A 25,205-nucleotide genomic window follows, 5' to 3' on the forward strand; every position below is an offset into this window, starting at 1 on the left:
TTTATTAGCACTTGGGAGCATCATTATTTGCAGAACATTGCATAAAGCACCGATGACAAGCTCAGAGAATTCTGAATTCAGGGAGAGAATGGAGGAGAGGGAAAATAGTCAGATCTGCCAGAAGCTCTTCAGAAAACTATTTGCTGGAGGACATGCCAAGAGAGTTACCCTTTTCTATAGTGTTTCTGTGACTAAAATAATGGCATAGTAATAAAATTAATGTATTTCTCACCCATTCTACTTCCTCTGTCCGTCCTTGCTTATTCGTCCTCTCTTTTTCAGACTAAGTATTTTGTCTCTTTGAGGAATTTTCCTGGCTCCAGTCAGACTTTTTTTTTCTGTTCCATGAGATTCAGCTTTATTTACAGAATGTTGGTTTTATGAGTTCATAGTATTATTTTACTGGCAGCACTAATATCCTTGGTCTTGCCAGTAAAGGAAAAAGGCAAAGGGGAGAAGAATTAGGCAGTACCAGCCCTGAAAATGTAAACAGAAATCACTTTCTAGGACAACAAAGGACAACGAAATGAGAGACAGAAACCTAGCCAGCTTCACAACACAGTGCTGACCTCTTCGTTCTGTTCGTTTAAGGGAAGATCCTTGGATGGATTCTACATCTCAGATTCCTTAACTGCCATAGCTTCCTGACCACTGAATCCCTGTCTCTTCTTAATTTGTCTTAGCTGAACTAAGTGAAAATAAATGCTTGTCAAACTCAGACATGGGAGGGGCATCTAGGGAACCATGTACAGAAATGTCCAGGGAAAGGCAGAGAAGCCTGGATATTAAATACACTGGGCTTCTGGTTGGGGACAGCTGTCTTCCCATATAGATCATCTCCTCTACCCTTTTCCTTTCCATTAAAACTTCAATATTTCAATAAGATAGCAGATGTGAAGTAATAATCATATAACTATCCAAGTAATATTATCATGCATCATATAGGTATGATAATCAGTTTTTATTCATTATGTGATTTACTTTTCATAATTATCCTATAAACTGAATGTAATTATCCACATGTTATATATGAGAAAATTAAGGCTCAAAGAGGTTATATATTTTATGTATATTTTATCCAATGTCATACAGTAACTTCATGGCAGAGGGTTATTTGATTTCATAGAAACACAGGGCTATTTGATCTCAAAGAATATGACTTAACTGCTGATACAACCATGCAATATTCCCCAAGGTTCTGACACCTGCTTAAGGAATTCTGTGGTCGCATGTACAGGGATGCATGAGTCTAAAGTCTCAGAAATAAAGATAAAATTATAAAAAGATATACATATTTAAAATGCTGATTTCTTCAATGTCTTTTGAAATTTAACAATAAGAATGAAAGATTTGCGTATCACCACTTACACTTGGATAGTTAAATGGCTCACAAAATCAGAGAAAGGGATGAATTTGGTATTGGAACCCAAATACCCCATGTCTCTGTTCAGGACTCTGCACACTAAATTGTCTATCCAAAGAAGCTCTAACTCAAATATGCTGCTTTCCAAAACCTTTCAGCTTACTTTAGAAATCACCAAGTCTATGAACACTCATGTTTGCTGACTGTCATCTGACATTTACTCTGGTTTGGTATAAGAATAAAGGTTCTGCAATGACGGCAAAGTCAATTTCTACGGTTACTTTAACCCCAAGCAAAACTGGAAATCACGGTTCAGTTTACAACCTGCTCCTTCAACTCAGAGCAAAATAGAGAACAGCTTCTATGTCTCCTGTCTTGGCAGGACATGAGGTTAGGAAAGTTTGGCCCTTTGCTCATCAGACTCCAGTTGCTGCTTCAGAATGAGGTGTGAAGGAAAAGTCTGGCAAATTTCTCCCACAGCACCAATGGCCTTAGCTGGAGGGGAAGGAATCCCCTTAGATCTCTTCTACTGGCATCCCACATTCTGGTTCATCCTTGTATTCGCCTTTCATTATTCCAACTCTAAAATGCTCCTTCCTATATTCAGGAAATTTACAACAGCAAGCAATGGACCCAAATAATCTGTAGGAGTTGAAGGAGATTTGGTGCCTCACAGGAAGAGGAGCCTTGCAGGTAGGACTGGTGACCTGGGATGTAAGGGGGAATGAGCCGATATCTCTATGAAGGAGGTGAAAACAAAGTACTTGTGTAGTCAACATCTGTCAAGACATGAAGGGAAGGGAGAGGATGATGGCTTTGCTCATCAAATCGTAGTACACAGGACCTTGAGAGGGTGTCACAAGTTGTGAGAAATAGTTCAAAGGAAGATAGAATACTAGTTTTAAACAACAGCAAATGATTTAACAGAAATTTAGTAAGCATAATAACAAGAATATTAGCTATTAATTTTAAAAAGAGCTGGCAACTTTTAAAACCTTTTTTTTTTTTTTTAGTTTATTTTATTCACTTTGAGGGGGTTGGGGGAAGAGGCAGAGAGAGAGAATCCCAAGCAGGCTCCGCACTAATAGAAAAACGTCTTTCATAATTATCTAAAATCCAGATACAAGCTGGAGCTTCATGTAGTCTAGTCTTTACAAGATATTTCAATGAAGAAAATACAAGCTAGCAACCAACGTTCATTAAAAACTATTTTAAGGGGTGCCTGGGTGGCTCAGTCAGTTAGGATTTCGGCTCTTGATTTCAGCTCAGGTCATGATCTCACAGTTCTCATCGGATGGAGCCCCAAGTCAGGGCTCTCAGCACAGAGTCTGCTTGGGATTCTCTCTCTCCCTCTCTCTGCCCCTCCCCCTGCTTGCACTCATGCTCTCTCTCTCAAAATAAACATTTTTTAAAAACCCAATTTTAACATTTTCTGGTAATTCTCAATCTTTTAAAACCTCAAACAATCTTATTCATAACCAAAGCAGCTCTTGTTTGTCTTTTCCGATGTCTCACTTTTAATTTTTTTTAATGTTTTTATTTCTTTTTGAGACAGACAGAGCATGAGCAGGGGAGGGGCAGAGAGAGAGGGAGACACAGAATCCGAAGCAAGCTCCCGGCTCTGAGCTGTCAGCACAGAGCCCGATGCGGGGCTCGAACTCACAGACCGTGAGGTCATGACCCGAGCTGAAGCCGGATGCTCAACAGACTGAGCCACCCAGGCACCCCTCTGATGTCTCACTTTTAATGTCTCACATCTTACAGCTGCCTCAAAGCTCTTCTCTCTGTGACTCAGTCTCTATCTAAAACTCTCCTACAAGGCTCTTCTTATTTCTCTCCTTCCACTTTTTTCTACCTCCATTTTTTTCTCCCTCGTTTTTCTTTCCAATGAATCAATCTTGACCCTTTCCAATACAAAGCCCCCATTGAGTTCCCCATTGAGTTAGCCCAATCCTCTTCATAAAAACACATAACTGGAGTTGGCACATACAAAATTATCTTTGAGACAGGGAGTGGAATGGGAGAAGAGAAAAAAGAAGGGCTCTGAATTCTCACACATGCTATTAATTTTTACTAATTATATAAAAATGGTACTTAGCATAGGAGAACCCATAAATAAATGGAAAACGGTAGACAGGGAAGATGAGTGACTGGTGAGAGACCTTTTCCAACAGAAAGTGTTAGCCTTGCAAAGAGCAAGAAGATAAGGAAAAATGCTTACAAATTTAGAAATCCAGTGGAAGCAGTGATGAAAAAAACTTGTGGGGAAGAGGTGAAGCTTAAATTGGAAAGAGAAGTGTAAGATTTTCACATTTGGATTCAGAGGTGTAAAAATAAATAATTGTGATGTCAGAAGGCTGACAGAGCACAGGTGGAATCTGGCCAGAAAAGACCAAGCTAATGTGCATTACAAAGCACGTGTTTGTGCAAGTGCACCAAGAAGCATAAAATACCTAGGAATAAATCTAACCAAAGATGTAAAAGATCTGTATGCTGAAAACTATAGAAAGTTTATGAAGGAAATTAAAGAAGATATAAAGAAATGGAAAGACATTCCGTGCTCATGGATTGGAAGAATAAATATTGTCAAAATGTCAATACTCCCCAAAGCTATCTACACATTCAATGCAATCTCAATCAAAATTGCACCAGCATTCTTCTCGAAACTAGAACAAGCAATCCTAAAATTCATATGGAACCACAAAAGGCCCCGAATAGCCAAAGTAATTTTGAAGAAGAAGACCAAAGCAGGAGGCAGCACAATCCCAGACTTTAGCCTCTACTACAAAGCTGTAATCATCAAGACAGCATGGTATTGGCACAAAAACAGACACATAGACCAATGGAATAGAATAAAAACCCCAGAACTAGTCCACAAACGTATGGCCAACCAATATTTGACAAAGCAGGAAAGAATATCCAATGGAAAAAAGACAGTCTCTTTAACAAATGGTACTGGGAGAACTGGACAGCAACATGCAGAAGATTGAAACTAGACCACTTTCTCACACCATTCACAAAAATAAACTCAAAATGGATAAAGGACCTGAATGTGAGACAGGAAACCATCAAAACCCTAGAGGAGAAAGCAGGAAAAGACCTCTCTGACCTCAGCCGTAGCAATTTCTTACTTGACACCTCCCCAAAGGCAAGGGAATTAAAAGCAAAAATGAACTACTGGGACCTTATGAAGATAAAAAGCTTCTGCACAGCAAAGGAAACAACCAACAAAACTAAAAGGCAACCAACAGAATGGGAAAAGATATTTGCAAATGACATATTGGACAAAGGGCTAGTATCAAAAATCTTAAAGAGCTCACCAAACTCCAAACCCAAAAAACAAATAACCCAGTGAAGAAATGGGCAGAAAACATGAATAGACACTTCTCTAAAGAAGACATCCGGATGGCCAACAGGCACATGAAAAGATGCTCAACGTCGCTCCTCATCAGGGAAATACAAATCAAAACCACACTCACATATCACCTCACGCCAGTCAGAGTGGCCAAAATGAACAAATCAGGAAACTATAGATGCTGGAGAGGATGTGGAGAAACGGGAACCCTCTTGCACTGTTGGTGGGAATGCAAATTGGTGCAGCCGCTCTGGAAAGCAGTGTGGAGGTTCCTCAGAAAATTAAAAATAGACCTACCCTATGACCCAGCAATAGCACTGCTAGGAATTTACCCAAGGGATACAGGAGTACTGATGCATAGGGGCACTTGTACCCCAATGTTTATAGCAGCACTCTCAACAATAGCCAAATTATGGAAAGAACCTAAATGTCCATCAACTGATGAATGGATAAAGAAATTGTGGTTTATATACACAATGGAGTACTGCGTGGCAATGAGAAAGAATGAAATATGGCCCTTTGTAGCAACATGGATGGAACTGGAGATTATTATGCTAAGTGAAATAAGCCATACAGAGAAAGACAGATACCATATGTGTTCACTCTTATGTGGATCCTGAGAAACTTAACAGAAACCCATGGAGGAGGGGAAGGAAAAAAATAAAAAGGTTAGAGTGGAAGAGAGCCAAAGCATAAGAGACTCTTAAAAACTGAGAACAAACTGAGGGTTGATGGGGGGTGGGAGGGAGCGGAAGGTGGGTGATGGGTATTGAGGAGGGCACCTTTTGGGATGAGCACTGGGTGTTGTATGGAAACCAATTTGACAATAAACTTCATATATTGAAAAAAAAAAACAAAGCACGTGTTTGTAGCTGGAAAAGAGAGAATTATCTTTAATTCTGGAGATAGGGTGGAGAGGAGGTGGAGTGTCCTACTCATTTTAGAGAAGCAACATTGGAACTAAACTTGCTTCATATCAGGTAAATTGGGAGTTAGTAACTGAGTTAAGTACATATAAAATGCTACATGAATAGGCCACGGCTAGTTTGTTTTCCCCAAACAAGCAATGCAGTAAATGAAGTAAATGCAATGTAGTAAACTAGCTTTTGCAAATATAACAATTTGGATGATTTCTCTTGTAAAAAGGGCACTGAAGCCAACCCTGAGAGCAAGTTTGTGATTTCAACTTTTTTTTTAAGTTTATGTATTTATTTTGAGAGAGAGAGAGAGAGAGACAGAGAGAGCACACAAGTGGGGGGCGGGGAGGAGGGGAGAGAGAGAGAGGGAGAGAGAAGAATCCCAAGCAGGCTCTGCACTGTCACACAGAGCCCGATACAGGGCTCAAACTCATGAGCCATGAGATCATGACCTGAGCCAAAACCAAGAGTGCTTAACCAACTGAGCCACCCAGGCTCCCTGCAAGTTTGTAATTTAAAGAGGGAAACGACCACCAATCTTGTGACCAGAAATCATGATGGGTTTACTTTATCAGGGATAAGCATACAGGGATAAGACGTCTCCTTTTGAAGTCTTCTTTAAGATTTTATCACAAAGAATATGCCTCTTAATAGGAATAAATCTAGAGGGAAAGCCTGAATTTTATTGCTCCTTCACAACTCATGAATCCTTCAGATTATAAGGGTTCTGAACTATTTCCTTTAACAGGGAATCCTAAAAGCTCTTCAGCGGGGGGAGGTTGGGAAGGAAATCCATTCCAATAAGACTAAAAGAATGAGGCTCCACCTAACTGTCCATCACTGCTCCTTGAAAGGAACTATTATTGAAAACTATACCACCCGCTCTCATTCCCAACCCTTTTGCTGTTCGAGCCCGAGTCAAAGTTCCTGCGGCTTCAGCTCATCTACAATCTGCTGCTCTGTGACTCAAGTCTACCTGTCTGCCAAGAGGACTCTTGGGTACCAGGCAGCAGAGACACATCTTGATAGAAGAGTTTTCTACATTTCCAAGAAGAAGAAGAAGAAAAAAAAGCTCTGCCTCCAGGATAACCAGAGACACCAAATTACAGTCTGTCTCCTATAAAAAAAGAAAAGAAACAGCATTTCTGCTACTGAAGGTATAGTGGAAGTGTGAGTTTGTGAGAATCTATGTTTGAGGATACATGACAGCTAAAGAGCAAAGCGAATATACAAGAAGCTATTACTTACCTCCTTAGGGACGTGTCTTGTCTGTCTCTAGATCCCCCAGGAGCACCTAGCACAGTAACCAACCTCTCACCTATCACTCACGAAGAGCATATTGGATTAGTTCATTATCAAGACACTGCCTTCAGAAAATAAGAGATGAGTACCCTTTTATCCTCACTGCACTTTAGATCAGTGATATCCAGCCTAAGAGAGCCTCAGGGCACAGGTTTGGACTCAAGTCACAAAACTGGATGGGCAAGTTACGATGGGGCCAAGGGAGGAAACAGAACCCATGGCATCACTGGGCACCTCTGCCATGCTGAGGGCTTGGAAGAATGCAAAAAGTTGCGTACCACCGGACACATGCCAAGTGATCCAGAATTGACAGCTCAACCTTACTGGGAAAGTAAGTCTGTATGAGAACCAGTTTATGAAGTGAAGTCCTTTGCCCTCAGAACCTCTCCTCCATCCATCAGGGGAGTGAGCAGAACACTGCAGCTCTGTCTTCAAACCAGACTGCACTCAGGGCCAGGAGAGTAGATCAGAGAAGGAATCAGAAAGGCAAACACGTGTTTGTGGCAACTCCCTTCTCTGTGGAACTTTGCCCAGATCTGGCCCCAAATATAGGGTGGCCACAACTTCTGTCTCAGGGCAGCATCCTGCTACAGCACAGTCAGGTCCAGGAGTGAGGGAAAACTGCCCACCCAGAGTAGATAATATCTGGAAGGAATGAATATTTGGGAAAAGTCCCAGTGTTAGTTTAGGGCCAACCAGTCTCCACCTTCTCTGGCCCCCTCCCACTGGTTCCTCCCATTTCAGCTGCTCTAGTTCTTATAAAAACTCCACAGCCTTCCACTGACAGCCTGCAGGAGCCTCTCTCCCCTCTGCTGCTGCGCAAGCCAGTGAGACCAACCCACAGGACCACAGAGACACCATGAAGAGCCTGCTCCTTCTCTCCATTCTGGCTGCCTTGGCCGTGGCAGTTCTGTGCTATGGTGAGAAACCTTTCTTCTGCCATGCTTCTGGTGTTTCTTTCCTGTCTCTGATATCAGTTTACTTCAGTTTTTTCCTCCCCCTCCTCCTCTTCTTCCCCCTTTCTCTGATATAATCTTAAAGTATCATTAACTTAACATTTCCCAAGCCCTGTGGACACTGATTCATTCCATCAAGTGTTTTTTTTTTACATACTAAATATCCAGACTTTCGTATACAACTTGACAGGCATGTTCTGTCTCTGGTAAGTCACTATTCACCCAGAAACTTCACTGTTTCAGAAAGAAGATATCAAATTCCCAGCCCCTGAGTTCTCATGTTTAGGGATGTTTACTTCTACGTTGGGAACTGTTGGTTAAAGGTATTAGTTAAATCACTCACCTTTAAGAAAATCAGTTCTCACATGAAGTGTTAAGTATAGCTCTCTCTGCAGGGACAAGACAATCTCCTAAACTTACTACATTTCTTCAGTGAATTGATCTAAAAACGAAGTTTTACATTTAAAGAACCTCAGAGAAAAATAGACGGTGTAATTTCTATTGTCCAAAGATAAATTTCACCTGGTTTCTCTATGTTGTTAATTATATCTGTGTCTGATCAGAGCTTATGAAAGAAAATCCAAAGCAAGATTATTTTTGATCAGTCTTACGCTTCAGTTATCTGGATATCTTAGATGTCCTTAAACCTAAATCCTACTAATAACCATCTGTATTTCTTCTCACTCTTGAAATTATTCACATGGTTTCGGTATCAGAGGACTTGGTATTTTCATCTCCTTTTTAATTTTTTACATAAAACCACTTGCTTACGAATATAAACCCCTTATTGCCAAATTTACCTGCAGCACATGGGAGAGCAGTGGAAAGAAGAAAGCTTTTGCTTTGGCATCGTCTCAGTTCTTTCTCTGAACTGGCATCACGCCCAGTGTGAGTTGTCCTCTGGAGCCAGTGGTTTTTGTGCCTGCCAAGTTAACACAGGTCCTTAAGAGGCTTTAGGAACCTCTTAAAAACCTGTCTTGGTAAAGCCCAACTGACCATCTCCCCAGTCTGCCTGGAAGACGTTGCCTATTTTCCGGACCCTTCTGTCCCTTTCTCAACCCTGCTCTTAGCCAGGTCCCAAATTAATCAGAGAAGATGCCTCTCTGGAGATTTGTGTGCAACATCGAAATTATCTTATTTCACTAGGCTGAGGACCTCATAGCCCTTGAGAAATTTCAGTCAAGGCCGTGACGACTAGCTCCTTCAACATCAGCAAATCTGAAGTGTAGAGATAATTACATCAAGGACAGAGCTAGAGACACAATTTGCAAATCCAAAATGCCTGAAATTTGTAATCACCACACTGCTAAATATATTCTTCACATCTTTTTGACTCTTTTCTCTCCTTCCTTCCCCAAATGCAGACCATTGTCATGTCTGATAAATAACAATCAAATGAATTTTTTTTTATTCCAGAATCTCATGAAAGCATGGAATCCTATGAAATTTGTAAGTAAATATTTGACTTCCTTATTTAAATCTCATGTATTAAAGAATCTCTCTCCCTAGTCTTAAATAGACAAAATGATAATCCATTGAGGTAATATAGGGAAGAGAAAGAGGGTCTCTTTTGGAAAACTACGTTTAAAAATCTAATGACCGTAAAAATCGCCAGACGAGCAATTTTTTTAAGCTTGAAATAGCATAATATGGCCTTGAAAGTGCATTCGACAGAATTGGAGCCATAAAATCTCACTTGGAAATTTTAAGTTGGCACCACATCAACCACACAGATGGAAAACAAGGAGTAACAACAAATGGCAGAGTAAGGAATTCGAGGCCTAGTCAGCTGGGAAACCACAGTCATCAGCATTACATTGACTGTTACTGAATATCTGGACTTTCAAAGACTGAGTGTGGGAAGAAGTAACGTAACACTCTCGTTTTCAGTTTTTCACTATTTTCATAACATTGACATTGTCCATTTCCAGTAATCAAAAGTCATGCTTTACAAGCATGTCCCTCCTCGGGACAGAGAGAATTTCTCCTCACAGGAATTAAAAACACACCGAATAGGAACACCAAAATTGAAAACGGCAAAATGATTTCCCAAAGGGAAAATAAACAAACAGAAATTACTGTGGCCTATGTAACAAGTCTCTAAAATACATACACTGCTTTCCTTTGATCAGGCAGTTTATGAAATCGGCTTTATCTTTCCCTTTGACTTTTGTAGATCTCTAGTTACATGGAATGCATGAATTAATGAGTTTTCAAATATATATGTGTCAGGGACTATTCATGGAAATATTTTCAACTACTGTTTCCCTAAAACTATAATTATCTTTTTTTTTCTTTTAAGATCCCTTCACTAACAGGAGAAATGCTAATACTTTTATATCCCCGCAACAGAGATGGAGAGCTAAAGCCCATGAAAGGTGGGTAACAAAACTTGATGGAAAGAGGTAATTTTTCCCAACGTAGCATCGCAGATCGGAATGGAATGAGAAACTTTTTTCTTTAATCATATATATTATTTCTAATTGTGTCCCCTAAATCAAAGAATTTAAAAACAGTATACAGAAAACAACTGAATTTCAAGAAAACTAGTTTATGAAAGACCCAGAAAGCAGAGGGAGGGAGAAGGAAAAGGAGGACAGAAAGAAAATTTCTATTTTTATTAAAAAAAAAAATTACTCCTGTTCCACCTTTCCTCCCTGTTAAGTATCTCTTAATATTGGGGTGTGTCTCCTATATTTTCTTATTATTTTTCCCCCTTTTCCTTTTTTAAAAAAATTTCTATTATGTTCTCATTTGGGGCCTCTTTTTTCCCCCCCACTTTCTAGGATTAGAGAAAGGACCAAGCCCACCTATGAGATCAATCGGGAAGCCTGTGATGACTTCAAGCTTTGCGAACGCTATGCCATGGTTTATGGATACAATGCTGCCTACAATCGCTATTTCGCACAGCGCCGAGGGGGCAAATGAGACTGGAAAAAGTCTCTTTCTTTCCAGAGCCTGGTGCCTGGTTTTGTATTCCTTTGCAGTAGCATCACTGAACTATATAAACACATACAAACTGCTTATTTCTTAAACATTCTTGTCTGGCTGCAGCCCTCCTCCCTGCCCCCAGATTGATAAGCAATGAAAGCGCAGCGTAGTGAAAGTCAAGAAGGACTTAAGATGTGTAATTATTACAAAATAAACTGCTGGTTGGATACTTTCATTTTGTGAGTCTGATTTCTTCCGGCAAAATGCTGAGATATTTAAATCATGGCCCACCTAACCCAGAATATGAGATTCTGTTAATCATGTTCTGGTGTGGATTAGAAACATAACTGCATAGAAAGAATGAAACTTAGAAGGCATAAGTCACCCAGCCATAATTTGTCTAAACTCTACCTTGGGACTGGTGAATGACTGCTTCTTAGTATTTCCAGGGTTTTCAAACATTATAGATAATTAATCATATGATTTTCCTGCTCCCAAACTTTTTAAGATTTATTTATTTAGGTAGTCTCTATACCCAGTGTGGGGCTCAAACTCACAACCCTGAGATCAAGAGTCACATGCTCCTCTGACTGGGCCAGCCAGGCGACTCTGCTCCCAAACTTTAAATGGTCCTAAATCCTTCCTGTGTGGATTCCAGGTTCTATCTTGGCTCATCACCCTCATCATAATTTCCTGAGTGTTATCATTTCTTAAGATGTCACAGCTTTGACTCTTACTTAGGCCAAGAAAATGTTTGCTTTCACAATCACCAGAGATTTTTTAACAATTCAATCATGGAATTTTGGAGCCAGACAATATGTTATAACTCACTTAAGCCTGGTTTGTCAATGAGGAAATGAGACTCCAGAGTCTCCCGCTTGGTAGTTAGAGACAGAGCCCAAGACTTCTCAATCCCTGTTCAGAACTTTCTCTTCTTTGCCATGAGAACTTGTTCATGCCCACCTTTATCATCCATTCCTTTTGGTAGGCCCACTGCCTTCACGTCTTTAGGGGATGATCTTTCTAATCCTTCAAAATCCAGCACAAAACCCAAGCACTTTATGAAATCAGTAATGATTAAATCCACCCACTTCCTATCACACCACTCAAGCCAGTGTCTAGCCTTTGAGGAATATATGTAAAGAGTCAAGTACAATAACATTATTCAATTCGTTTAAAAATTTTTAATGTTTATTTATTTATTTTTAAGAGAGAGAGAGAGCACAAACTGAGAAGGGACAGAGAGACAGGGAGATACAGAATTTGAAGCAGGCTCCAGGCTCTGAGCTGTCAGCACAGAACCCGACACAGGGCTCAAACTCATGACCCGTGAGATCATGACCTAGCCAAAGTTGGACACCTAACCGGCTGAGCCACCCAGGAGCCCCTATTCAATTCATGTTTTGATCAAAATTTCTTTTTATGTATATTTTCTTGGCTAACGTTATGGTAAGAAAGTGTAATTTCTTTTCTCTCTACAGACTTGGTACTAAGTTCTGTTCATAAAGGGTTTTCAATGAAAGCTGTGTAAACACAGACTGACTAGTCATGCCTGGGAGGGATCCCCCAATTTTGAAACTGTTACATTCATCATAATAATGTGCGTTATATAATTTAAACCATCATCATATAAATGTAACGATGACTGTTTTATCATTTTCTAAGCTATTATGCATGTGATAACTCATTGGGTCTTACAATAGCCCAGAAGATGAGTAGTATTTATTAGATGGTAAAATTGAGACTCAGAACGGTAACTTTCTGAAGACATTGTTGTGAATGCCGTGGTGTATTACTCAAGCTGAGATATGCCCCTGGCCAACAGACATATTGACAGCTGATGGTTCCCAGCCAAGGGTTTGAGTACAATTCCCTACAGACCTCTAGAGCTGTCTCTTCTGTGCATCTCTCTCCTCTCTGATACTCTTCTCTGTGATCACTAGCTACCTTTCTGGAGTCCCAGCTCTGTCTCCTCAATTTAGGAAGGCCATAAGGCTTTGCTGGGTTCTATTTTCTGTTGTATGTTCTGAAAAGTCTCCAAAAAATTGGGGCAGTTATAGGACTCATCCTCATTTGCATTAGCGTCAAGGAGTCCAAAATAAAGCAAAATATAGGGGGAAAGGGGAATAAAAAACTAAAAGGGACAAATTGAAAACAAATGGCAAGATGATAGACTTAAACCTATCACACTAATCTCATTATACGTAAACAATCTAAATGGTCTAGTTATTTTTTTGCTTTTACATATGCTATAGATCCTATAAGACAATTTTGTTATTTTTGCTTTAAAGAGTCAATTATTTTTTAGAGGGCTTAGATAATACAAAAAATATCTCATACATTTACCCATGTAATTTCCATTCCCATTGCTCCTTGTTCTTTTGTATGCATCTAGATTTCCATCTGGTCTCATTTTCCTTCTGCTTGATGGACTTTCTCTAACATTACTTGTAGTGAAGGTCTGCTGGATTCTTTAAGTTTTCAAATTTTGCCTTCACATTTGAAATATGTTCTCACTGCATATCAAATTCTACATTGTCATTTTTTTTCTTTTCATTCTTTTAAGATGTTCCACTGTCTTATAGCTTGTATTGTTTCTGCTATAAATCTGTTGTCGCTCTTATCTTTATTCTTCTATAGGTACTGTCTTATGTCTTGCAGCTCTAAGGTTTTTCTATCATTGGTTTTGACTAAATTGATTATGATGTACCTTGACGTGGTTTTCCTTATTTTTTTTGTTCTTCAAGTTTATTGAGCTTCGTAGATTGCATTACATTTTATTAATTAAATTGAATTAAATATCAGTCATTATTTCTTCAAAGATTTTCCTTCCTTCACTCCACTTCTCCTTTGGAGACTGCAATGACATGCACTTAAAATTGTCCAGGGCTCCCTGTTATTAATTTAATTTTTATAAGCTTTTTTTTCCCTCTGTGTATTTCATTTTTGACAGTTTCTTTTAATGTGTCTAGAGTTTATTCAGTTATATCCAGTAATATCTAATTTACTGTTAATCCTATCCAGTGCACTTTTCATTTTAGACATTACAGTTTTCATCTATGGTAGTTTGATTTGGATGTTTTCTTATTTTCCATATCACAACATTTTAAACATCTTAGATACAGTTAGGATAATTTTTTTTTAAAGAGAGGGAGAGAGTGCGAGCAGGGGAGAGGGACAGAGAGAGAGAGAGAATCTCAAGCAGGCTATGTACCCAGTGTGGAGCCCAATGGGGGGATTGATCCCAAGACCCTGGGATCATAACCTGAGCCGAAATCAAGAGTCAGACATTCAACCAACTAAGCCACCCTGGATAACTATTTTAATGTCCTTGTTTACTAATTTCAATATCTGTGTCACTTCCACACTTGTTTTGGTTGGTTGATTATTCTACTTATTATGGATCATAATTTCCTACTTCTTTAATTCCTGGTAATCTTTTATTTGATGCCAGACATTGCAAATTTTATTTTTGTGTGTGTGTGCTGGATATTACTGTATTTTTATAAGTATTCTTGACCTTTGTTCTGGGAATAAGTTAAATCACCTGCAAAAAGCTTCATTGTCTTAAATCTTCCTTTTAAAATGAGACAAACTCAGTATTTAGTCTAGGCCAATTGCTTCCCCCACACTGAGAAAAGATCTTCTTAGTGTTGTACCCAATGTCCCATGACTGGGTGGTAAGAATAGGCAATAATCCCAGCCCTTAGTTAGTGCCAGCCACTGTTCCCTCTATTCTTCTTGGATGAGGATTTTCTTATATTTATGTGCCAATCAGCTCCCTACCACATATGTGAGAGGTGTCCTCAAGATATCCGGAGATCCCTCTCTCTGTAACTCTCTCCTTTCCAGTATTTTGCCATGTAAACTATAACCACCATATTCTCCCAGGACTCTCAACTCATCAACTCAACAAGTCCACCATATTTCATTTTGGTCCTCCCTCCCTGAGCCATAGCCTGGAAATTCTATTAAGGCAACAAGCTGAGGTAATGACAGGACTCACTTTGTTTCTCATCTCTTAGGGATCACCATCATCTTTCATTAACTGATGCCCAGTGTCCTGAAAATCATTGTTTCATATGTATTGTCTGTTTTCTTTAGTTATTTATTAAGAGAGGGTAAATTGCCTAAAAGCCCATTATCAGACAGGACTACTCTGAATAGTCATCTCAGCCTCAGAGTTTTCTCATAGAACTGACTGAGCCATTTACTAAAATTGTATAACAGCTCAAATGTTCACTCTGCCTAGGCCTATGTTCTTCATCCCTCTCAGGCTGTACCCAAAAGTACTCCCTTATAAACCATCTGCACACAAATCTCTGAGTCTTAGAGTTTGTTTCCCAGGAACCAAATCTGTGACAATCAATCAGATGGTAAATATTGGGACCAAGGTTTTCAAGCTCCAGACCTCTTATCAATTACACAACACTGTAGTCATAGTTTTTGAGCTGACAAGGAGTTCATCAATAACCTAATTCAACCTCTTCATTTTATGTTGAGTAATTTGAGAGCTTAGTGACTGAATGACTGTTCCAAGACCAGGTAATTTTATTCTCTTGAGAAATTCACTTGTACTGATCTCATGAAGCTTAATTCCATAAGCCAGTTTTTAGAAAGGGTTATGCACAAATGGTCCATATATTTGTACCAAACTTTCATCATATATAGTCACTTTCCAATCTGACGAAGCTAGTTTTAACATAGTTTCAAGTCGGTCAAAATTTTATCTATCCACCTTCTTAGTTCTATTTCCTTTTTGATATGCTTTGGTCTTTCAGAGCTAAGACAAATGAAGTAAGAGGTCACAGGCCTTTTTATCTTCCCCTTTCATGATCTTGGTGAGGCCTTTCGTGGAATAGTACATCCTGGGAACCTAAGAGTGCTTGAACGTAGGCAGAATACTCTTCTCCCAACCTATAAAGAAATCTTACATTTCAGCATAGAGTTTAAGAATAAGGACTTTGGAACTCCCAGCTTCACCACTTAGAAGTGTGAAATTTGTGGGAAAGTTATTTAATCTCAGTGGGTGTCAATTTCCCTATCTGTAAAATGAGATTATTCTAGTACCCACCTTAAAGTTGTTGTAAATATTAAATAAATGAAATATATGCAAGTACACAAAACAGTGTCTGGCATAGAGTAAGTGTTTAATAAATGTTAACTATGGTTACTGTTATTTTCTATTCTACTATTACTATCGTTGTAATGTACTATCCTCTGTATATTAAGAAATGGCAAGACAATTCCTCTTGGGGATTCCCACTTATACTTTGAAAGCAGTCAGCAGAACTTATAGCCAAAAGCTATTGAGAGCACTGGCCAGCTTGTACTCCACTCTTCCTCAATTTGCCCCCATACAATATCTACCTATGCTGATGAAACATGTAGTGTAAGGACAGTAGGCCAGAGTAATTCATTTTTGTTAAGAAAAATTTATTATCTTAGCTTTTATGCTCAACTGGGTTTAGAATTCATGCAGCTGTGTTTTTATGCAGTCATAAAAGTATCCATATTAGAATGGAGTGAAAGTTATATACTTAAATAGTAGTAGTAGTACATTTAAGCACTATTTAAATCCCTATCTCTACCTTTTCAGTAAAGAAAACTTGCAAGAAATCTGTTGTTCTACCTCTGAGTTCTTAAGTACCTTGATTACCCATCATTAGTCACCTTTCCTTCACTTCCTCAATTCTTATGATCTGGGCTCAGTTCTTTGCCATAATACATAATTCTAATGAGAGAAAATTTTATCCTGAACTTTTGATTTGGAACCCTGAAACTGCCCAAATTGTCTCTCTTTTTTTAATTCACAAACTAGGGTTCTATTTCATCCTAGGTGGCCCTCCTCTGGAGCCTAGACATTGCCACCTCTCTGACTATCACTAGATATATCTTCTGCCATGCCTCGTCCATAAGTAAGAATTCCTGGTAATTGATGTTAATTCAGAAAAGAACATATTAATCCATTCTTCTCTACAAGAAGAATTAATCCATTTTCTCTACAAGAAGGGGCATCTTTATCCATGATGTATTATACATCCTAAACTATCAACCATAATACTTCAGTATGTCCCCACTAGAGACTGAGGGCTGAGTGAGAACTAAGGTAAGGAAGGGTCTGAGAACTAAGGTAAGGAAGCAGGAGTGGGGTCTGTTTATCATATTTTGTAACCCACATGAAGAATTTATACTTTCCCTCCGTACAGTTCTAATACCTGTGGGTTGAAAACCCTGAGTCATACAAAAAGAACAATTTCACCACAGGACATTTGCAAAAGTCCCATTTAAGCTCTAGATGCTACTGGTCACATCTCTTCATGCTAAGAGGACAGTTGGCAAATAACAGAGTCATCTTTTCTCAAGGAGATAATTGAACATGTTTATCAGGAGAAGGTAGGGCTTCTGAATCTAAGAAGGGAAAAATGCATTTGATATCTAGGTAATCCACTGGAATACCTCTTGATGTTTCTCTGCCCAATTGTGATAAGAAATGGACAGATATATCAGCCATGGTCTGAGAAGGGCATGGCGACCAGCTCATAACTCTCAGGAATGGGGATCTATTTCACTTAGTAAATTAGACACCTAGACCACCAGATGTGTTGACTAACAGTAAGGTGATCTAGAATGGGTAGTTGAAAGCGAAATAATGAGTATTAGTGGTTCTCAGCATTACAATGAGCTGCAGTAGCAGGGGCTGTGGTTTGTCCTGCTATTTTTTTAAAAGTATTCTAACTTGCTCTAGGAGGGAACTAGATTTCAAACATGAGAATATACTAAAAGAGAAGTAGAGCTGAGAAAGAAGAGATCATTGTTATACTAAAACTGGGAAATACATTTCGATAAAACAGGAAAATGTGACTAGATTATAATTTTTTCCTGGAAAAGAGTCCAACCAGAATCCTGGAGAAGCTGCTTCTGGAACATAAACAGTGTTTATGTGGGTGTAACAGTGCAAGTGTGGACTGTAATTGATTTTGTGGTCCTTTCCTTTCCCCAGGACTGAGGCGCTCATTTCCTCATATGCCAGCAGCTGATGGCTTTCAGTGGGCTGAGTCCCTGTCCCCAAAATTGCCCTTAGCTGAAGAGAGCAACTTGCTCCAAGTTATGAAACAGCCCACATCTTAAAACTGGTCAGTGCAAGGGCATAAAGACATAAGCCTTTTCCCCGACACTGGATTCTTTCAGTCTTGTGATTACTTCTTTCTTATCTTCCCTTCCCCTGCCAGCTCAGTTTTAAAAAGCCAGAAATGTTTGGCTTAATTGCTCAGTTTATGAATATATGTGCACACACACACACACACACACACATTCACACAGCAGAGGTAGAATATGGAAATCTTTTGGTGGACTCTAAATTCATCCTGAGATTGAAATTGGCCCCATTTTTCTCCAATTTAAAAATGTAAGCTACCCCCAAATTACCCTTAAGTAAGTTGATGGTAGGGACTACATTATGAGACTTACCTATTAATTTCTTTTAGAGAAATGAACTGGGTGACCTGTTGGGGGTTTTTCCATCTCTCATTTCTCTGAATTCAGACAGTGAAGGCTAACCAACAAACAAGAAAGCCAGGAACATAAGTCATCTAGGGTTGTTAAAACATGAGGTTAAGCTTTGAAAAATACTGTTCAAGAAATGCGCTTTTTTTCACCTAATACAGGAGATTTTTATGGTGCTTACCTAGAAACACTCTGACTCCTTTACTTTGGAGAAAGTAATATACAAAATTTGTCTCTACCCATTTCATCTAAGGATAATGACTTCTTCTTTTGACCACAAACCTATAATAAAATAGAAAAATAATCTGCATACATTTAGATACAGTTTTTAAACATTCCGAGAGAGAATTCTCCTCCATACAAGGAGTCTTAGAAAAGATCCTAAAGAATAATGATTTTGTATTATAAAAGTATTCAAAGAAAATCATAAATGCTGTGACTTACTCCTAGGAGTGAATTAGACCTCAAACATGAAAGTGCACCAAAAAGTCATAGACCTGAGAAAGAGGAGATAAATATTTCAATAAACTGATAAATACATTTCTACATGCAGCCATGCTATACAGGAAAAGATGGCTAGAACTACAAAATTTGGTAGAAGCACAAGGACAAATAGCACCCATGTCTTCGAAAACATAAAAGGAATTAAGAGAAGAAAAAAAATGGAGCACATTTACACCAGTGTTTCCCAAAAAAATATTCTAAGGAATGATGTTCCAGTCATTGTCCTGCCAAAAGTTGTTTTATGCCCAAATTAAGTTCTATTGTTTTTGTATATCTCCTCTTGGAGGCATATACTTATATAAAATTTGGTATATTAAAACCTCTGTATGGTCCATCAATAAAGGGATCTGTTTGAATCTAGTTAACACAGGGGGTCACAATTTGACACTAGAATGTTCTTTTTAAAGAGCATTGATCACCACCGTGCCCAACTTACTTTAGAATTGTTGGTCAAGCCCAACCTCTCACTCTTTCCTTATATAGCATGCCTAGCATGTATTGAACATTTAAAAAGTATTTATCATATACCTGCTCTACACTACACCCTATGGCCATACTGTAGCAGATGATCAGTTTGCACTTAAATCTCTAGTGTTGTAGTTCTCTAGGTCACATGATGCTCTAGCTCATCTTTGGATAACTAAATGTTAGGATAGAAATTTTTCTTACATTGAATCCATCTAAACATTTTAGCATTAACTCTCCTCTCTAGAATAAAACAGTGTGCATATATTCAACTGCCTTATATATCTTTTTTCTTTTCAAATTTCTATATTTGCTATGCTGCTCAGGCACATTCATACTCCCATATATCTTTTCTTTTCTTTATTTTTATCTATTTATTTTTTTTTTTTAGCAAACAGAAACACAAACTCCATTCCTTTGTAAAATAAACTTATTCTCTTATCAGGAGCATGGCAACCTGGTATATCAGCTATGGTCTGAGAAATACATGGTGACCAGGACCTCACAACTCTCAGGAATGGGGGTCTATTTCATTTACTGATTGAAATATTCTTTCTATATTGATACAAAAAATAGCCCAATGCTATATGTTCCATTTGCTATGATTCCAGTACAGAAAAGCTACTCAATTTCTTTTTCATTATTTTATTTTATTATGGTAAGCACACTTAACATAAGATCTACTGTCTTAATTTTTTTACATGTAGTTGTTGACTATAGATGCAATATTGTGTAGCAGATCTCTAGAGCTTATTCATCTTGTTTAATTGAAACTTTATATTCCTGGATTTATAACTCCCCCACTAACCCTTGGCAATCACTATCCACTCTTCAATTACATGAATTTGACCATTTTCACATATCTTACATAAGTGGAATAATGCAATATTTTCTTTCTGTGACTGACTTATTTCACTTAGCATAATGTAACAAGATTCATCCATATTGTTGCACACTGCAGAATTTCCTTCTTCTTGAAAATTGAATAGTATTCCATTGTATGTATATACCACATTTTCTTCATTCATCTGTCAATGAACATATTACTTGTTTCTACATATTGATTATTGTGAATAACACTGTAATGAACATGGGAGTTCAATTACCTCTTCAACATTCTGATTCTTTTTTTTTTGGGGGGGGGGTGTATACCCAGAAGTAGAATTGCCAGACTATATGTTTTAATATGTTTAATATGTTTTTATTCTAGTTTTAATTTTTTGAAGAACTGCCATATTGTATTTCATAACAGTTCACCATTTTGCATTCATGCCAATAGTGTGCAAGGATTTCAATTTCTCCACAACCTCACCAATAGTTATCTCTTTTTTTTTCTCCAAAATTGCCATCCTGACAGTTGCAAGGTGATATCTCAGTGTGGTTTTGATTTCATTTCCCTGATGATTAGTGATAGTATCTTTTCACGTATCTGTTGGTCATCTGAATGTTTTCTTTGGAAAAATATCTATTTAAGTCCTTTTCCCATTTTTTTCATCAGGTTATTTTATTATTTTATTTTATTTTATTTTATTTTATTTTATTTCATTTTATTTGCTCCTGAGGTGTAGGAGCTCCTTATATATTTTGGAGATTGACTTTTCATGAGACATATGGTTTGCAAATATTTTCTCCCAACCTCTAGGTAGCCCTTTCACTCTGGTGATTCTTTTACTCTACAGAAGCTTTTTAGTTTGATGTAGTCCCAATTGTTTATTTTTGTTCTGAATACCTTTGCTTTCTGTGTCATATCTATGAATCATTGCTAAGACCAATGTCATGAAGATTTTCCCCTATGTTTTCTGCTAGCAGTTTTATAATTTTAAGTCTTAGGTTTAAGTCATTAACCCATTTTGAGTTGATTTTTGTGCATGGTGTAATGTAAGGGTCTCATTTTATTCTTTTGAATGTGGATAACTAGTTTCCCAAACACGATTTGTTGAAGAGACTATCCTTTCCCCATTGTGTATTCATGACACCCTTGTTGAAAATCAGTTGACTGTAGATTCATTTATTTATTTCAGAGCTCTCTATTCTGTTCTCTTGGTCTATATATCTGTCTTTATGCCAGTACTATGCTATTTGGGTTACTGTAACTTTGTAATATATTTTGATCAGGAAGTTTGATGCTTCCAGCTTTGTTCTTCTTTCTCAGGGTTTTTGCAGTCATTTGTGGTTCCAAATGAATTTTAGAATTGTTTTCTTCTTATTTCTATCCAAAATACCATTGGGATTTTTATAAAGATGGCATTGAATCTGTAGATTCCTTTGGGTAGTATGGGCATTTTAGCAAGTCTCCCAATCATTGAACATGGGATGTCTTTCCATTTATGTCTTCTTTAATTTATGTTATCAATATTCTATAGTTTTCAATATACAAGTCTTTCAACCTCAATAAGTTTACTCCTAAGTATATTATCCTTTCTGGTGCTATTATAAATGAAATTATTTTCCTTTTCAAATAGTTCATTGTTAGTGTATAGAAATTCAACAAATTTTTATGTTGATTGGTATCCTGCAACTTTACTAAAATTGTTTATTAGATCTAATAGGCCTTTTTAAATAGAGTTTTTAAGGATTCTTATATATGAAATCTTGTTGTCTGCAAACTAGGACAATTTCACTTCTTTCATTTTCACTCATTGTAATACAGGAAGTCCTAACCAAAGCAATTAGGCTAGACAAAGAAATACAAGGCATACAAACCAGAAAAGAAGTAAATTAAATTTGTTAAGACTTGTTTTATGACCTAATATGTTATCTATCTTGAGGAAAGATCCATGTATGCTTGAGAAGACTGTGTTTTCTGCCACTATGGGGTGGAATGTCCTGTATATGTATATTAGGTCCAATTGGTCTAAAGTGTTATTCAAGTCCTCTGTTTTGTTTTGTTTTGTTTTGTTTTTGTTTTTGTTTTGTTTTTTTATGAATCTTCTGTCTGGGTGTTGTATCCATTATTGGAGTATTCAAGTCTCCTACTATGATTGTATTGCTGTCTATTTCTTCTTTTGGTTCCATCAATGCTTTATAAATTTAGGTGCTCTGATGTTGGGTGCATATATATTTATAATTGCATATATATTTATATCTTCCCTGTTGAATTGGCCCTTTTGTCATTATTTAATGACTTTCATTACATCTTTTGATGGTTTTTGACCTAAAGTCCATTTTGTCTGTTATAAATATAAACACACCTCCTCTCTTTTGGCTACTATTTGCATGATTATCATTTTCTATCCCTTCACTATCAGCCTATGTATGCCTTTAAACCTAAAGTGAGTTTCTTACAGACAAGATATAGTTGGGATTTTTTAATCCATTCGGTCACTCCATATTTTTTGCTTTGGGAGTATTATCATCTGAATGTATCCTCTCACCCAGATTCATATGTTAAAATCCTAATTCCTGAAGGTGATGGTATTAGTAGGTAAACTATAAGAAATGCATAAATCACAAGTGTGGAGCCTTCATGAATGGGATTAGTGCCTTATAAAAGAGGTGTCAAGAGCTCTTTAGCCCCTTGCTGTGTGAGGACATGTGTGAGAAAATGTTGGCTATGACTCAGAAAGAACTTCACAAGAATGTGACCATGCTGGCACTTTGATCTCAGACTTCCCAGCCTCCAGAACTGTGAAAAAAAAAATGTCTGTTGTTTATAAGATATCTGTTCTGAGGTATTTTTTTACGGCAGCCCAGACAGACTAAGGTGATGTGTTTAATGATGTTCAGGTTATGTGTATTAAATGCATTTTCAACTTAAGATATTTTGAGCTTATGATGGGTTATTAAGGAATAACTCCATCAAGTTGAGGGAGATCTGTACATTTTGGGAGGTTCATCTTATTTAGGCTTTGTTGGGCTTCTTAAATCTGAATGTACATATCCTTCCCCAGATTTGGAAAGTTTTCAGCCATTATTTCCTTGAATAAACTTTCTGGTCCTTTCTTTTTCTCTTCTTTTGGGATTCCAATCATGTGTACATTGGTTCTCTTGATGATGTTCAATTAGTTCCCTAAAGCTTTATTTTCTTTTTTTTTTCAGTTTTTTTTTTTTTGCTCCTCTGGCTGAATTATTTCCAATGCCCTGTATTCAGCTTTGCTGATCCTTTTTTCTGCTTCAGCTAGTCTATTACTGAACCCTTCTAGTGAATTTTTCAGTTCAATTGTGTTCTTCACCTTCATGATTTATGTTTGGGACTTTCTTATACTTTCTTTCTCTTTGTTGAAATTCTCACTTTGCTCATATATTGCTCTTTTGACCTCAATGAGCAACTTTATGACAGTTATTCTGAATTTTCTCTCGGGTAAGCCATATAACTCCATTCATTAATTTTGGTTTCTGGAGATTTATCGTATTTATTTGTTTAGAAGATCTTTGCCTGATTCTTCATTTTTCTTGACTCTCTATTGGTGTCTGCACCTTTGACAAAGCAAGCACCTATCCCAGTCTTCATGGACTGGCCTCACACAGAAGAACAGCTTCACCTATCAGACAGCCAGAGATTCTAGGGGCCTCTATTAACTCTTTTTCTCTCAAAGAGAAGCAGAAAGCTGTGGTTTTTGTCCTCTTGCTCTGTGCTGAGCTGGGGAAGCAAGAGGAGGTGTAACTATGGTGATTACCAGTCCAAACCATTATTTCTATTCCTCCTTATTGTCAAGACTGTGCTGGAAAAACCAAAGCCTCAAAACTGGCAAAATAGATACCAGTTCTTGGGGATACTCCCAGAGAGGCTGGGGTGCTAGATGCATGGATCAATCCTTTCCTCCTCTGAGGGAAGCAGAGAGCTGGGGGCAGGGGAAGGTTCATTTGCTTATCCTGTGCTAAGCTGGGGAGAGGATCTATGGCATCTACACACTTGGCCCATTCTCTCCCAGCAGCTAGACTGTGCCAGACCCATCAGACACCCAAGATTGTCAAAACTGACAAATTTTAATTCTTTGGTCAGCTCTAGAAAAGTTGGGGCTCTAGACACATGAATCAACTTTTTCGTCTCCTGAGGTATAGCTGAGAGATGACACTCTTCATCCTAATAACTCTGAGCTGAGCAGAGAGAAGGATCTATTGCATCTACCAACCCAAGATGCCATCTTCATTTTCCCCCGGGTGGCTAGGTTGTGCCAAACCTGTCAGAGTTGCAAAACTAGTGACACAGAAGCCAGTCTTCTGGGTAGCCCCCTGAGAAAAGTTAGGATGCTGGGTGTACAAACCAACAGCTTCCTTCCCCTTGGAGAAGCTGGGAGCTAAAGGGTTTCTTCCAGATCAAAAGGTTGTGCTAGGGACAGGGACTCCAGTGTGAAGGGGTCCCAAGTTTCTCTACCAGCTTCAGTGAGTCTGGATTTGTGTTTGCTCTAGGCACAGGAGCCTTTCAATTAGTTTCTGGATTACTCACAAAGAGAATTTGTAAATTGTTGCTGAATTGATGTTTATAGGGAAAAGGCAAGTTCAAGCCTTCCCACTTCACCATCTTGCTTATGTCACACTCCCTCAATGCATCCTTTTCTGAATATATTCTAGTTTATCAGTATCTGTCCCATAGGACCCGAAGTACAAAATATTGTCTGATGGTTTCAGAGTTCAACTAACTGTGACCTGTCATGACCCAAACCTGTTTCATCTATGAGGAGTCCAAACTTACATTTATTTCTTTCATGGTTGCTTCTCACGGGCTGTTAAATCTTTCAGGTGTTTTGACATAAGCTGCTAGCAAATCATATCTTCCCCCATCCTCTCCTTCTGAGTACATTTTATAATCTAAATGCAAAGTATATTTTATTGCTTTTTAAATGTCATCTTGCTGAATTCAATAGTTGAAATAATTTTGTCATTTACTTTGTTAGCTCTTTTTGGAGATATGACTCACCTGAAAATTTGATGAGAAAGTCTTTTATGCCTTTGAATAAAATATCTTT

At 38.0% G+C, this 25,205-nt stretch overlaps 2 protein-coding genes across 2 annotated transcripts in view; one reads left to right on the forward strand and one right to left on the reverse strand.

Annotated features, from left to right (window-relative positions):
- The window catches only part of PDE6H (phosphodiesterase 6H), a 182,384-nt gene that overhangs the window by 97,530 nt on the left and 59,649 nt on the right, over positions 1–25,205 (reverse strand). The gene's annotated exons all lie outside the window — the stretch shown is intronic.
- MGP (matrix Gla protein) lies at positions 7,705–11,059 on the forward strand. Its single transcript, XM_058743591.1, has 4 exons — positions 7,705–7,857; positions 9,310–9,342; positions 10,196–10,271; positions 10,680–11,059. Exons 1-4 carry the CDS (start codon positions 7,797–7,799, stop codon positions 10,819–10,821), a joined length of 312 nt encoding a protein of 103 aa, XP_058599574.1. The 5' UTR covers positions 7,705–7,796; the 3' UTR covers positions 10,822–11,059.

Source organism: Neofelis nebulosa, chromosome 8 (genome assembly GCF_028018385.1).
Source record: "Neofelis nebulosa isolate mNeoNeb1 chromosome 8, mNeoNeb1.pri, whole genome shotgun sequence".
Taxonomy (NCBI): Eukaryota; Metazoa; Chordata; class Mammalia; order Carnivora; family Felidae; genus Neofelis; species Neofelis nebulosa.